Below are 13,143 nucleotides of genomic sequence, written 5' to 3' on the forward strand. Positions count from 1 at the left end.
ACTGAAAAAAGTCCCACCCTTGAGAATGTCCAGCGCACTCTGCATACCTTCTTCTGGTGCTCCAGGATTACTTGGATCTCTTTCTGTGTCTGTGTCTTTGAGTCAGAAAGCTGAATGGTAAACGATCTTTTCTCACCAGACAACACAAGAGCTCTGGCTGGATAAACTGACCCATCATCTAGAACTCTGAAATCAGGATCACTTGGCCTGATGCCATCAGCAGAGCTGAGACATTCTTTCAAATTAACTGCCCGCAAAAATTTTCCAGTTGTAAGGTGGAGATACATGCATAAAGGAAACACATATGTTAAAATAATGTACATGATCATGAAAACCAAGCACTTTGCATTTGTAGAATGCCTTAATAGCCAGCCCTCTTTCATTCTTAAAAATAATAATTTCATTTTAATTAAAAATGATGGTTCTTGGCTGTATATTTCTATTGTATTTCTATTGAATAAGATGTTTTAAACATTAACATGCTTCTAGTAGGCTTATGAAAATAATCTCCCACTAAAGAAGTGTGCACATGACTCTCAGGACAGAGGTGAGCCACACACCCTCAGGTGCACCTGAGTAAACACAGTTGAAATTTCCCTCAACAACACACTGAGGGTGTCTTCCGATGCACCTGCCTATAGTCAGAAGATACATACAGAAGCACAAAGAACAGAAGCATACAAGCTGACAGTCAAGTAAGACAAACCGGTCCCTGAGTTCTTCCCAGAGCACTCTTGTACAATTCAACCCAACAGACACAGCTTTCCATGGTTCTCTATGGGAACACCACTTGGCACCTTCCCTATCTGGGAATTTTGCCTCCCAATAAAAGGTAATGATATTTAGGTATCAAAACACAACTCTTTCCCATCCATTCTTCATCTGCTTTTACAGAAACCAAACTGAAAATGCCCAATTATCTCACCTAAGAGTCCTTTACTTCATGTGTATCTTTGCTTGAACCTAAATCTGTCATGGGTGGTTTTTACAAAATGATAGATGTTCCACCAAAAGGCAGTGAATGTTTTAAGAGCTAACAGTATACATCTCTCATCATAATATATATATATAGCTAAATGAATGATCCCTTCTGGTTTATTTTCCCAAAGGAACAGCCTATCTCTTTTTACATTTTTCTTTTCTTCTTTCCCACAGTGGAAAAAGTGATATTAATTCGATTAAATTAGCTGAGATAGTTTAGTCAGAAACTGAACACTTTGTTGAAAAGGCCATTTTTATATTTCTTTGACAAGTATTTCTATTTTAAAAAATAAAAAATAATAGCAGTTTCCTCTAATTTATCTAAACTCACATTAAAAACAATGAAACAAAACAAACAAAAAACACCTGGGCAAACTTTCTAGCTTCTGGGAGAAACTGAAGTTCATTCAGCTTCTCAGGTCTCCATTTTAAAACGGCTGACTTTGTGCAGTTCAGAGGAGAATGGTACACTTTGTTATTCTTCTCAATTAAGGGGTAACACTGATCACAATACTGTTCCATTGCTGTCAAGATGGCCTAGTGAGTGGATAAAGGTGTTTGCTGCCAAGCCTGACACCCTGGGGTTGATCCCTGATGCTCACAGAGTAGAAGAAAAGAACACAAACCCCAAAAAGTTGTCCTCTGATCCACACACACACACACACACACACACACACACACACACACACACACCATAACACATGTTCACAAACACAAAATAAATAAATAAAATCTAAGTTTAGAATAAAGGAATGTTGTAGTGTTTCTCTTCAATATTCATCTATACTTACACAATTCTTGGACCCCAGAGTGTGATATTTTAACCAGTTAAAAGATTAATGACTACAAAAACATGTATTGGATTAATCACCAAATCCAACAGAAATAAGGGCAAAAATGTGTATCTGAAATAATACAGAATTGTCTCCATTTCTAAGTCAATGCAGATGAGCTCCAGAGGGCAATAATGACACACCATGCTCCTGGCAGACTAAGGACCCTACATGTCTGTTTCAAATCAGCTGTTCAGAAAGTCCTCACCTCTTCCGATTATCTGGTCCATTTTTAGTGTTGAAGGGACATTTAATGTCACATTTTTACAGGCTTCACCAGCAAAACTGAAGATCTAGAAAATTTAAAATATCACATTAATTCATCAGAGAATAAGAAACAAACTACATGGTCATCTCAGTAAATGAAGAACAAGCAATTGACAAGCTCTTCCTGACATTTATGATAATGGTCTCACCATTCCAGTGACATACAAGGACTTATTTAACAGTGTCTATGTTAAACTGATGACTAAGTTCATACTTAAGTGAGAATGACTAAATATTTTCCTCTGTTATTAGAAATAAGACAATCATGCCTATTCCATTACTTCTATGTGATATTATATTAGTGCTTCTAGCCAGGGCACTTACACAAAAAGAAATTTTGATTTCAATATACAAATGGATTGGAAAGGAAGAAATAAAACTTTCTAGTCAGATATTTTATTCATATGTATATATACACATATTCATGCATACACACACATATGCAAGGGTTTTACCATATTGGGGATAGTGACAAAACAAATAAATGAATTTAAAAAGACTAAGAAATAAGATGAACATACAAAGTGAATTGCTTGGGCCACCAAGACAGCTCAGTGAGTAAAAGTGTCTGCCACCAAGCCTGGCGATCTGAGTTCAATACCCAGAACCCACATAGTAGAAGGAGAGAGCTGACACCCACCAACATTTCCTTTGATCTTTGCAATACCATGGTGCATGTATGCATATGCACACACACACACACACACACACACACACACACACACACACACACACCAAATAAATAAATACTGTAAATATATTTTTTTTTCCTGTAAACTAACAAAAAAACATTCTAAAACAGTTCCATTTAGGGTAAAATACTTTGGAATACGTTTGTTAAAGAGTACAAGATCCTGCCCTGAAAACAATGAAGCATGGTAAGAGAAGTTGTAAAATACTCAAATAAGTGGAAATTTTACCTATTGTTATGAATCAGAGGAAATATTCTACAAATACAATCTTCTTTGAATCTCAAATCTCTTTTTTGAAGAAATTGGCCATTTATCCAGATGTGGTGGCACACACCTTTATTCCCAGCACTCAGGAGGCAGAGACAGGTGGATCTCTGAGTTGAAGGCCAGCCTGGTCTACAGAGCAAGTTTCAGAACTGCCAAGGCTACACAGAGAAATACTTTCTCAAAACAAACAAACAAAAACAGACCAAAAAGAAAGAAAATCTTTAAGGAAATGCAAAAGATGCCCCTCCCCACACACAGAAAAAGAATGACGTTGGAGGACTGGCATTATTCAGTTTTGAAACAGCTCAGAGCTACACTAACCCAAGCCAAATGCTGTTAACATAGATAAATGTGTGGACAAATGGAATAGAGCTGACATTCTAGAAACAAACCTCACTTCTGGACATACAGTAGCCTCTGGAAAGTTCCAGGGTCAGAGATCTCCTTACCAAATGCAGTTGGGATGACAAAAGTGGAAATGAGTCCCTACATCATGCCAGGCACAGAAATTAATAGTGGATAAGACCAAAGGATAAGGATGAAAACTATTTAGAACAGTGGTTCTTAGCCTTCCTATGCTGTGACCCTTTAACAGTTTAACATCATAACAGTTCCTCGTGATATGATGACCCTAGCCATAAGATTATTTTGTTGCTACTTCATAACTGTAATTTTGCTTCTGTTATGAAGCATGTTGTAAATATCTGATATGTAGGATATCTGATATATAGCCCCTCAGAAGCATCACAACTCATAGGTTGAGAAAGTCTGATTTAGAAGAAAATTTCACAATCCATGTTGGGCAATAATTTCTTAGCTGCAATATCAAAGCATGAACACCAGATGAACAGGACTGGTTTGATATTAAAAACCTGCATACTTCAAAAAATACAATAAAGAAATTAAAATGAAACCCATATTTTCAAATGAAAGGACAATTAGTGATATATCTGTAGTATATGAAGACACTTCATAACTTCAAAAAAGGATGGTAAATGTTGAAAAAATAGGCAAAGAACTTAAGTAGAGGGTGTTCAAAGATGTTAAATGATGATTAAGAAAATTAAAAATGCCCAATAGCATGGGGCACTAGGGAAATGCAGATCTAAACCATAAGATGCCTGCTAAGTGAGCTAATGTAAACAAGACAGAAAATGCCAAGTTGCTGTTAAAAACGCGGAAAAACTAAAACCCTCCTGTATTTTCCATGGAAATGGAAGGTGGTGTAGACAGATGAACATAGTTGAAGTTTCTAAGAGAATTAAACAGCAAATAAAGACAGAATCCAGCATTTACATGCTGTTTAAAATCTGTGTCCACACCAACTTCTACATGTATAGTCATAACAGCACTGTTGATAAAAACCAAGAAGTTCAAACACATCCACCAGCTAGTGAATAGATAAACAGAATGTGATCTAGCATGCAACAGGATACTATCCTGCTATTTAAAAACATCAGACTATTGATCCATGCTAAAACATGGCTAAACCTGTCCACATTATACCCATTAGACCCAGCTACAATAGAACCACAATTGTTCTGTGGGTGTTGGGAATCCAAACATAGATTCTCATGCTTGTGGGGCAAGCATTTTACCAACGGATGCACTTTTATGTTTAAAGCCAATAATTTCATTCATTCATAGCAGGCAGCTATGTAGAGACAGAAGACAGTGTTGGTGACTACACTGGGGGAAGGAAAAGAAGCAACTAGAAATGGGATCAAAGCTCCTTGGGAAAGCTGTGGAAATGCTCCAAAGTTAGACCGTGGTGATCATTGTGCACTCTAAATTTGCTGAAAGTCACTGAATGTGTGCTTCAAAGAATGTAGTTTTGCTTCAGAGAGACATCAGCAAGTCTGTTTGAAACAAAACAAGGTACATCATTGACAAAAACATGATTCTTTACATACCCATCTCTACCTCTTTCAGATCTACAAATTAAAATATGAAATCTCAGGAAAATATTTTAATAACCATGAGGAAGGATTTCAGCTCTGATATAATCAAGTACACTAGGATTTCAAGTACACTAGGATTTAGGCAGTTAACTCATGCTAACTTAACAGCGTGTATAGACATAAAACATCAAGAGCCTTACTTTCTGATGTTGACATATCCTAACATTAATTGAAATTCTTAATAGAATCTTATCATTCCTCTATATTTATGGTGATTTTTATTGTTTTCTGTTCTTTTTTCATTCTAAGATAACAAGCTGGGCATCCCTTGTAGGTGCAAGACATTAAAATATGTAATACATACTGCCATAAAAATATCTGTGCTGCACTTAGGAGAGGTGGTGAGGACAAGGGAGAGCTGGCAGGCTGACCGACTACCCAGGCCTAGAACCAGAGTTATGTGTTGGCTCACCCCAACTTCTACCCAACTGTCATCTGCTGGAACATGTGAAGGGACCCATCCTGCAGACTCAAAGTTGCAGGGTCTCCATGACACAGCTCAACAATAGGATATCCAAGAGGAGCTCCAATGAGGGCCCAGAATCGATGGTGTAGCAAAAACCAGAGGCCTCAAACCAGACCAATGACTCTCTGCAGTGAACACGTGCAAGTAAGATATATGGATAAAAGAGTTTACTGTGTGACTCACTGTGTCACACTATAGCTCCCATAACAAGATTGATTTTTCCCCTTTTTTTTCTTCCTTTTTTCTTTCTTTTCTTCTCTTAAATTTTATTTTATTTTGATGGGAAGGTTACAAGGGCAGAGGGTGGGAATGAAGGGGGCAGAGAAATGAATGGGATGGAGATGCATGATGTGAAAGACACAAAGAATAAATAAAAAGAAAGTTAAAAAGACAACAAATCACTGTGCCGTTATGAATGCACTATCTCACTGGTTACTGATAAATTGTCTTCCAAGTCTTACTATTCATGGAGCTGGGACATGGATGTGCATTTCTCATACATCTTGAAATTAATTTGATTCCTTTTTAACATATTAATCTGATGACTGTCTCATTTGCATTTCTCAGTTTCTTTTGAGATAGCATTTTTTTCACCTTATGTGACATTTACCTTCTACTATAGCATTGAGACTATTAAACTCACTACTCTCCTTAAGGAAAGAAAATATGTCTCAAAAAAAAAGGGAAAAGAAGAAATGGAATGGATAGGTATAAGACATCATGGTAGACTATCATATACATTAGTAAACAAATTTAATAAAATAGCAGCCTTAGATAATTTGCACTGTTATGAATTCTTATATGTTGATACAAATATAAACTTCTTATATTCTTATTTAAGATAATTTGTATATTGATACAAATACAGAACTATGTTTGTTATATTGTACACATATTTTTACTCTTATTTGAAATATTTGTATGTTGATACAAATGTAAATTTATATCTATCATACTGTATGTATGTTCTACTTCTGTCTAAGATATTCTGTATACTGATATATATTTAGGATTATTATCATATTGCATATTGCACTATACTTTCCTACCTCTGTTAAAGATATTTTGTGTATTTTCACAATTTAAAGACATTGTCTTTTTACTGTACATTTTCTTACAGACTGTTTACCTTATTTATAGGAAGCCTTAGTCCTTAGGTTGTTTAGGTAGATAAGACTTATAGAGTTATTGTCACCTATGCTTGTCATCTCTATAATTATGTTAGTTAGGTTATCCAGATTTATAAATACATAAGTCAGATGGACAGGTAATCTTCAGACACTTCATGGACCTAGAGAATATGGCATTTAAATAACTTAGAATTCTGTTGACGTGAGACACAATTGCTCCTGGCAGCACCAATTTGATCCTGAGAGAATGTTGGGCTTCTAAGACATTTCCATTTGGAAGTTTGTCTTCTTGGCACAAAATGGCCTACTGGGCAAAGAACTGCCCTTGCCTCAACTACTGACAGTACAAATGCTGTCCTTTCTGGACAAGCGGGACACAAGGAAAGCGACCACTATACTTTGCCAAGACAGGGTAAGATGGTCTTTCAGAATTCCTGCTTCTGAAAATGGTCTGTCAGATACTCTAGGCCTGTAGCCAATTTGAAAGCACCAACGATGCTGAGAAACATTAGGTGACTGTCCAGGCTGCCAGCTGTCTCTGTCTATTCTTGCAAGACTCCCGAAAGTTGCTTGCTTCCTTCTCCCATTTCTCAGGTATTATTATATTCCTTCTCAGGTCTTTGATGAGGTTGAAGATTAGCAGTTATACTTACAACTTAGTATATATACATATATAATATCTTAGATAGAATATATTAAGTATTAGACTCAGGTTCTTTAGGATAAAACACCTTTTGGAATGATCTTTGTAACATGCCACCTACCCATGCCCTAGACTTCCCTGGATTTTACTATGTATTTTTTGTTTGATATTGTTTGCACTTATTGCAATTCCAACTTATCTAGGTCATTATCCCTCATTCCTCCTGGACAATATTTGATAACCATCTCTTTGTATATAGTCTTGTATTAGGTTAGAACTTTCTTATTAGACAAAAGGGGGAGATGTAGTGGATAGCCATCCCAGCACTGACCTGGAAGTTCCAACCCCCACTGAGGCTTTGGTAATGGTCACGCCCACAAGGCGGGGAGGAGGAGGAAGCAGAAGACCCAAGAGAGAGAGGAGGGGTGCTCGCTCTCTTGGTTCAGGGACACTGGACACAGGAGGTAGACTGAGCAGAGTTCTCCAGAGAACACCACCAGACTGCGCCATACCTTTGCTAGACCCTACAACCTATCCCTTCATTTGTAAGTTACCTCACAAAATAAACCTCCCTTTTAACTACAAGGAGTGGCCTTAATAATTTCACCAATAAAAATGTCTTTGTTTCTCAACTTAAAGAGAATGTTGACCGTTTCACCATTATGTATGTGTCTCTATTTTTTCACTACGTTCAATCATTCATTCTTTTTTAATTTTTTAAAACTAATTATATAATTTGTGCGTGCATGCGTGCGTGTGTGCATGTGTGTGTGTGTGTGTGTGTGTGTGTGTATGTGTGAGAGAGAGAGAGAGAGAGAGAGAGAGAGAGAGAGAGAGTTGTGTGTGTGTATGTGTGTGCATTTGCATCATTGCACTTAAGCAGAAAATTCCCATGGAAGCCAGAAGAGGTCATCAGATCCTTTGGAGCTGCAGTTAAAGGAAGTTGTGAGCTGCCTTAAGTGGGTGCTGTAAACCAAATTTGGATCCTCTGGAAGAGCCATAAGTGCTCTAAATCACTGAGCTATCTCTCCAGCCCCAATTAACTTTTGTTAGGTATATTTCATCGAGTTAAGAAAGCCCATTCCCATATATCTAATTTGCTAAGAAAGAATATCTTTGAGTAATAAATTTCAATGGTCTGTTTACTTTGAAACAATGGCAGTTTTGCTTTACCAACATATCATTGGCATGTTAAAACACAAATAATAGATTTTTCTCTTTCTTAGGGCAATCCTTCTTAGGATATAACTTTTAGATACACCATGGGTTTTGCTGGCTGCCATGTATTTCATCATTTCCCATACATGATGTCTATGGTGACATGAGAAAACTTATTAACTTCACACGGCCCTCAGAAAGTGAGCTAAGCAGAGTCCACTCACTTCTGTTCTCAGAACTCTGTTCTGTGCCCATTCCATATAACTGAGTTATTTACATCTTACTGGTCTGCTTATGTGAAGGAGAAGAGAAGATTTGTGCCTGAGTTCAGTCTCCAGAACATACATGGTGGAGGAAGAGAATCAACCCCCACAGTTGTCCTCTGACCTCCACACATGTACTATTGTATGGCCTCCCCCAAAAACAAACAAATAAATGTAATACATTTTAAAATGCAATATACAAGAAACTTGATTTCTAAAAAATTGATGAATTGATTGACAACTTGAATTTAAAGAGACCCTTTAAAAGGAGAACTCTCAAGAGTAACTTCAAATATCTGATTTGGAAAAAATGTTAAAATAGCATTAAAATGTAACAAATTAGAGTGTTTTACAGTACTCTATAATTTTTTCTAGTGATGTGATTGCAAAATTGTGAGAAATACTATTAAATTCTGGTGCAAAGATCTAATGCCAAATGCAGGGTAAAAGGCTGAAGCAGCTACCTGCAACTCTTTCATTTTGAGTAGTTCAGTTTTATGACTTCAAAGAGACTTGCTTGGTACACCTTTCTCCACCAAAGGCAAATGCAGCTACAGAACAGGTTGGGTGTGGCTCAGAGGCAGAGCTTGTGCCTAGCAAGAGCACAGCCCTGGGTTCACTAGCCAGAGATACAGAAGAAGAATGGTAACTGATGCCATGGATGCCCTGCCTGAGGTACAAAGGATACCCTGACCGAGCAGAGTGATTGACACTAGAATTGAATCCTTTCCTTTCTCCTATGGACACTTACCATCTACTACATGGAAACACTAGCATTCATTCCTTACCACCTCCAGCATAAATGCTAAGGTCTACCACTCCGTGGTCACAGTGGTTTGATGAGTCTAATAAATTTCCTCCTAACCAAACTGGATGTAAGATGGGAATTCTGGTCCAATGGGCAGTGTGACTAACCACAGCTCTCAGGGATGCCTTATATGGAAGGCACCGGGCACGGAGATTACAACAGGGTCAAAAATGTACACAGCTTTACATTTATTCCAGAGTCAAAAGTTTCTTCAAGAGCTAGTCATCCCAATATGACAACGAACAACCTCTTTTAAAAAATAGACAATTACCGAGTGTGAGGTCTGGGGTTCACATTAAAACTCTGATTTTCTTTTGTTTCTTTTATTGGGGTGTAGGATCTTACTGTGAAGACTAGTGATCTTCCTGACTCTGTCTATGGGGTCCTGTGATTAAAGGCACACGTCACCATGCTCAACTTACATTCTGACTTTCTTACAATGAAGTTTTGGAATAAAGCTTCTCTCCCCTTAATTACTTTATTTACCTCAATCCTCTTTCACTAGTAAGAGTCAATGTAAATTTCTATATTCCCTTTTATTTTACGTATGTCAAATGTTCTCAAGAGCAAAAGTCTTCCTGGTAAGGAGGCCCCTTGTTAATGAACACTACACAACCTGAAAAGATGGAAGGTACGTTTGTCAACACCAATTGTACTTATGTTTATACACTCTAGGGAGGAAAAGTAGAGAGTGGGGAGGGGGGTCTTGAAAGTGGTAGAATCTCTCCAAACACACACCACTTATAAATTATAAAAGCTAATGGGGTTTTGATGACGGATTTGATGCAGAGAACAGCATTGACCATGACCCCATTATCTGTGACCTGCAGAAAATGGCTGATCTGGTGTGAGTTTCATCACTCCCCATAATTTCTTGTCCCATTGGAAGGGGAAAAACACTAAAAATAATGCTTACGAGCTTTCATTAATAGTGAGGTGGTTGTTTTTCTCTTATTTTATTTTTCTAATTTGTCTCCTCTCCTCAGCTGCAAGTCTATGACTGTTCAGGCTGACGGTGGGAACAAGATGCAGAAACTTGCCGATTGGAAGTATTCCTCCACCTGCCCATCGCTGGGGAGGTCAGGTGTTGACCATGTTAGGAGTTCTTGATGTGTACTAAAGACTTGCTTTGAAAAGTCCTCCTCAAAAAGGTCACTGCTTTTACAGTTCCATGATTAATCTCCACATAATTAATGGTGTTTCTAAAATGGCTTCAATAATGTTATGCTCAAAGGCTCTTGGGAAAAACCATGCAGTTATGAAATTTAACACATTTATTTATAAACTAGGGACCTACTGATGAGAGAAACTTTCAATCTGTATGCACACTCCTATCTCCAAGTCTGCTGTTTAACCTAAATGCTGTGCAATTCCTTTCTAAACAACCCTGAAGTAACACGCCATGGCGAAGAGTTGATTCACCTGGTTAGAACTGCATGCACCTCTGGCCTCGCCCCACCAGGACCCTGATCCACAGTTCCCTATCTTATAGAGCCTTATCTTCTGTGCCCTTCCCTCCAGCTAGTACCCTTAATCCTCAGAACAGAACACTTGAAGTCTCTTCTCCTCATTTCCTAATTCCTCTCTTGGTGAAAATGTCAAACACCGAAGTCATGTCTTTAAACAAAAAAGTTGGAAATTCGTCTGAACACATCTATTCCAGGAGAACACAGCATTCAAGGGGACTTCATTTACAGTCACTTCCAAGCACAACTCTGACTGTTGCAGAGCCAACTGGCTGGCTTAATTGCAATTTTTCTGCCTCCTAATGTATTTCAGATCCTGAATACCACTTTGATGCCTGTAACTCCCTGATTTAAAGAGGGGATGAAAATTGGGCATACCTGCCAACAACTTGGAACCAGGGCTAGCCAAGAACCAGATAAGGTGACATACATCTGTAAAGCCAGCACAGAGAAGGTGGAGGCAAAAGGATCAGGAGGTAAAGGCGATCCTTAACCACATAGCTAGTTCAATGTCAGCCTGAGCTACAATAAAAAAGCAAACAAATAAACAAGGTCCACATAACACAGTGGACCAGCTCCCTGGTCAGATGGGCTCCTCTGCCCCCCTGAACCTCTTTCCCGTCTTTGGAACATCGAAGTGGTCACATCTTAGACTAGCCTTGGACAGGTCTGAAGTTTTACAGGTTACTATGTGGTCAGAATTCCTAATTTTTCCTTTCAAGCCTTCCTGGTTCTCAGAAAACAGCCAGACTAAAGACACCAAGGACATCTTGCCCTCAGCCTGCGAGCCCAGTCCCTTTGTCACCCCGTGGAACTCCAGTACAACCCTTCGTCAGGCTTCCCACACCTGGATACCTCTGGCACACAGAGTACAGGTGAACAAGCAGCCATGGGGGTGGTAGCTCAGGTGAGCCTTTTGAGTCATCTTTTAGGAAACGGATATCTGAGAACTGCAGCTTCTCAGAGACAACATCCAGAGACACAACTTTGGCCTTACACTAAGGTGGGACTCAATAAAAATCTGGGGCAAGAAGTTCCTGGAGTCCTACCACATCTGCCTTTTGCTAGGTCAAGGATCCTAAATAACACACCCCCCCCACTGTCCTCCCTTTCCACTCAAGGCTCCCTAGTTCCAATCACCACCCCAATTTAGGAGCTGCCAGCAAGGAGCAAATAGCACCCACTGCCCACCCAGGGCAAAGACACGAGCGCGGAGAAGCCAGAGGATGAGTCCTAAGTCAGACATCGCCTATGGCGGCCCAGGACAAAAAAAAACTGAGTCTTGAGAGGTCCCATGACAACTTTTCGCCTGCCACCTCTCCAGACCAAACTTGAACCAGACAAGAAATGATCAGCGACACTCAACCTATCACTTGTTGCCTATTGCGCCCCTGTGGCGACCACCTTTTCCCTTCCCCATCTGGGACCCCACCCGATTGTACCCGGAGTAACTTACCCAGAGGGTCAGCAGTAGCTGTGTGCAGAAGGCTCCGCACCCGGGGCTCGGGAGCCCAGCGACTGCCATTGCTCGGTGCACCTTGGGAGGACGCAGGCGGGCGCCTAGCATGAGAGCCAGGGCGCGGGAGGGTTTCGCAGCAGCTTGTCTAGAAGTCGTTCTGGCCTCTCTCAAGCTTCTTTGCCCAGGAGCGTGTTCTCATCTGAAACTGGATTGGACCAGGGAGACGCTGGGTGGCCCCTCCTAGTTATTTCTCAAGTTTTATCACCTCCGGGGCCGCCTTGGAGCTGCCCGAGCCTGCCCTGCGCTCCCCGCGGCCGCCAGGGAGCTCACTCCCCGGGAAAGCGGTCCGGGTCCACCCTCTGCCCGCTCTCCCACGCCCCTCACCTGCCCCGAGGCGTTGCTGCCCAGCCCTCCCCGCGTCCCCTTCGCTGACACTGCGCTGAGCATCCCCACTACCAAACCCGGACCCGCCTGCTCTGACTCTCCTCTGGGTGCCAGGAACACACACTTGATTCGGATCATGGGATCCTCCCATCCAGTGTGCTAAATCTAGGCAACTTCTTCACACGTTGAAACAGAACCCAGGCAGTCTCTCCAAACCTCATTAACATGATAAAATAAACCACTGAAGGAAAACTGTCCCGAATGCCATGCCACGGATTATCTGTGCCAGATATTAAAACGAGAGAAAAGAAGTGCTTACCTGACCATTTCTCCACACCAAAAATGAGAATGACTGCCTGTGTGCT

The 13,143-nt window shown here is 40.0% G+C and overlaps 1 protein-coding gene across 2 annotated transcripts in view; it reads right to left on the bottom strand.

Moving 5' to 3' along the window:
• LOC118594873 (desmocollin-3) overlaps nt 1-12,624 on the bottom strand; it is a 39,042-nt gene extending 26,418 nt beyond the window's left edge. For both annotated transcript variants that reach the window (XM_036205116.1, XM_036205117.1), the window contains exons 1-3: nt 12,392-12,624; nt 2,023-2,107; nt 48-247 (exon numbers count right to left, since the gene is read on the bottom strand). In XM_036205116.1, coding sequence (XP_036061009.1) covers nt 48-247; nt 2,023-2,107; nt 12,392-12,502 — 396 coding nt within the window. In that variant the 5' untranslated portion in view covers nt 12,503-12,624. The remainder of the gene's footprint in view (nt 1-47; nt 248-2,022; nt 2,108-12,391) is intronic.
• Between the last annotated feature and the right edge of the window lie 519 nt (nt 12,625-13,143).

Source organism: Onychomys torridus, chromosome 13 (genome assembly GCF_903995425.1).
Source record: "Onychomys torridus chromosome 13, mOncTor1.1, whole genome shotgun sequence".
Taxonomy (NCBI): domain Eukaryota; kingdom Metazoa; phylum Chordata; class Mammalia; order Rodentia; family Cricetidae; genus Onychomys; species Onychomys torridus.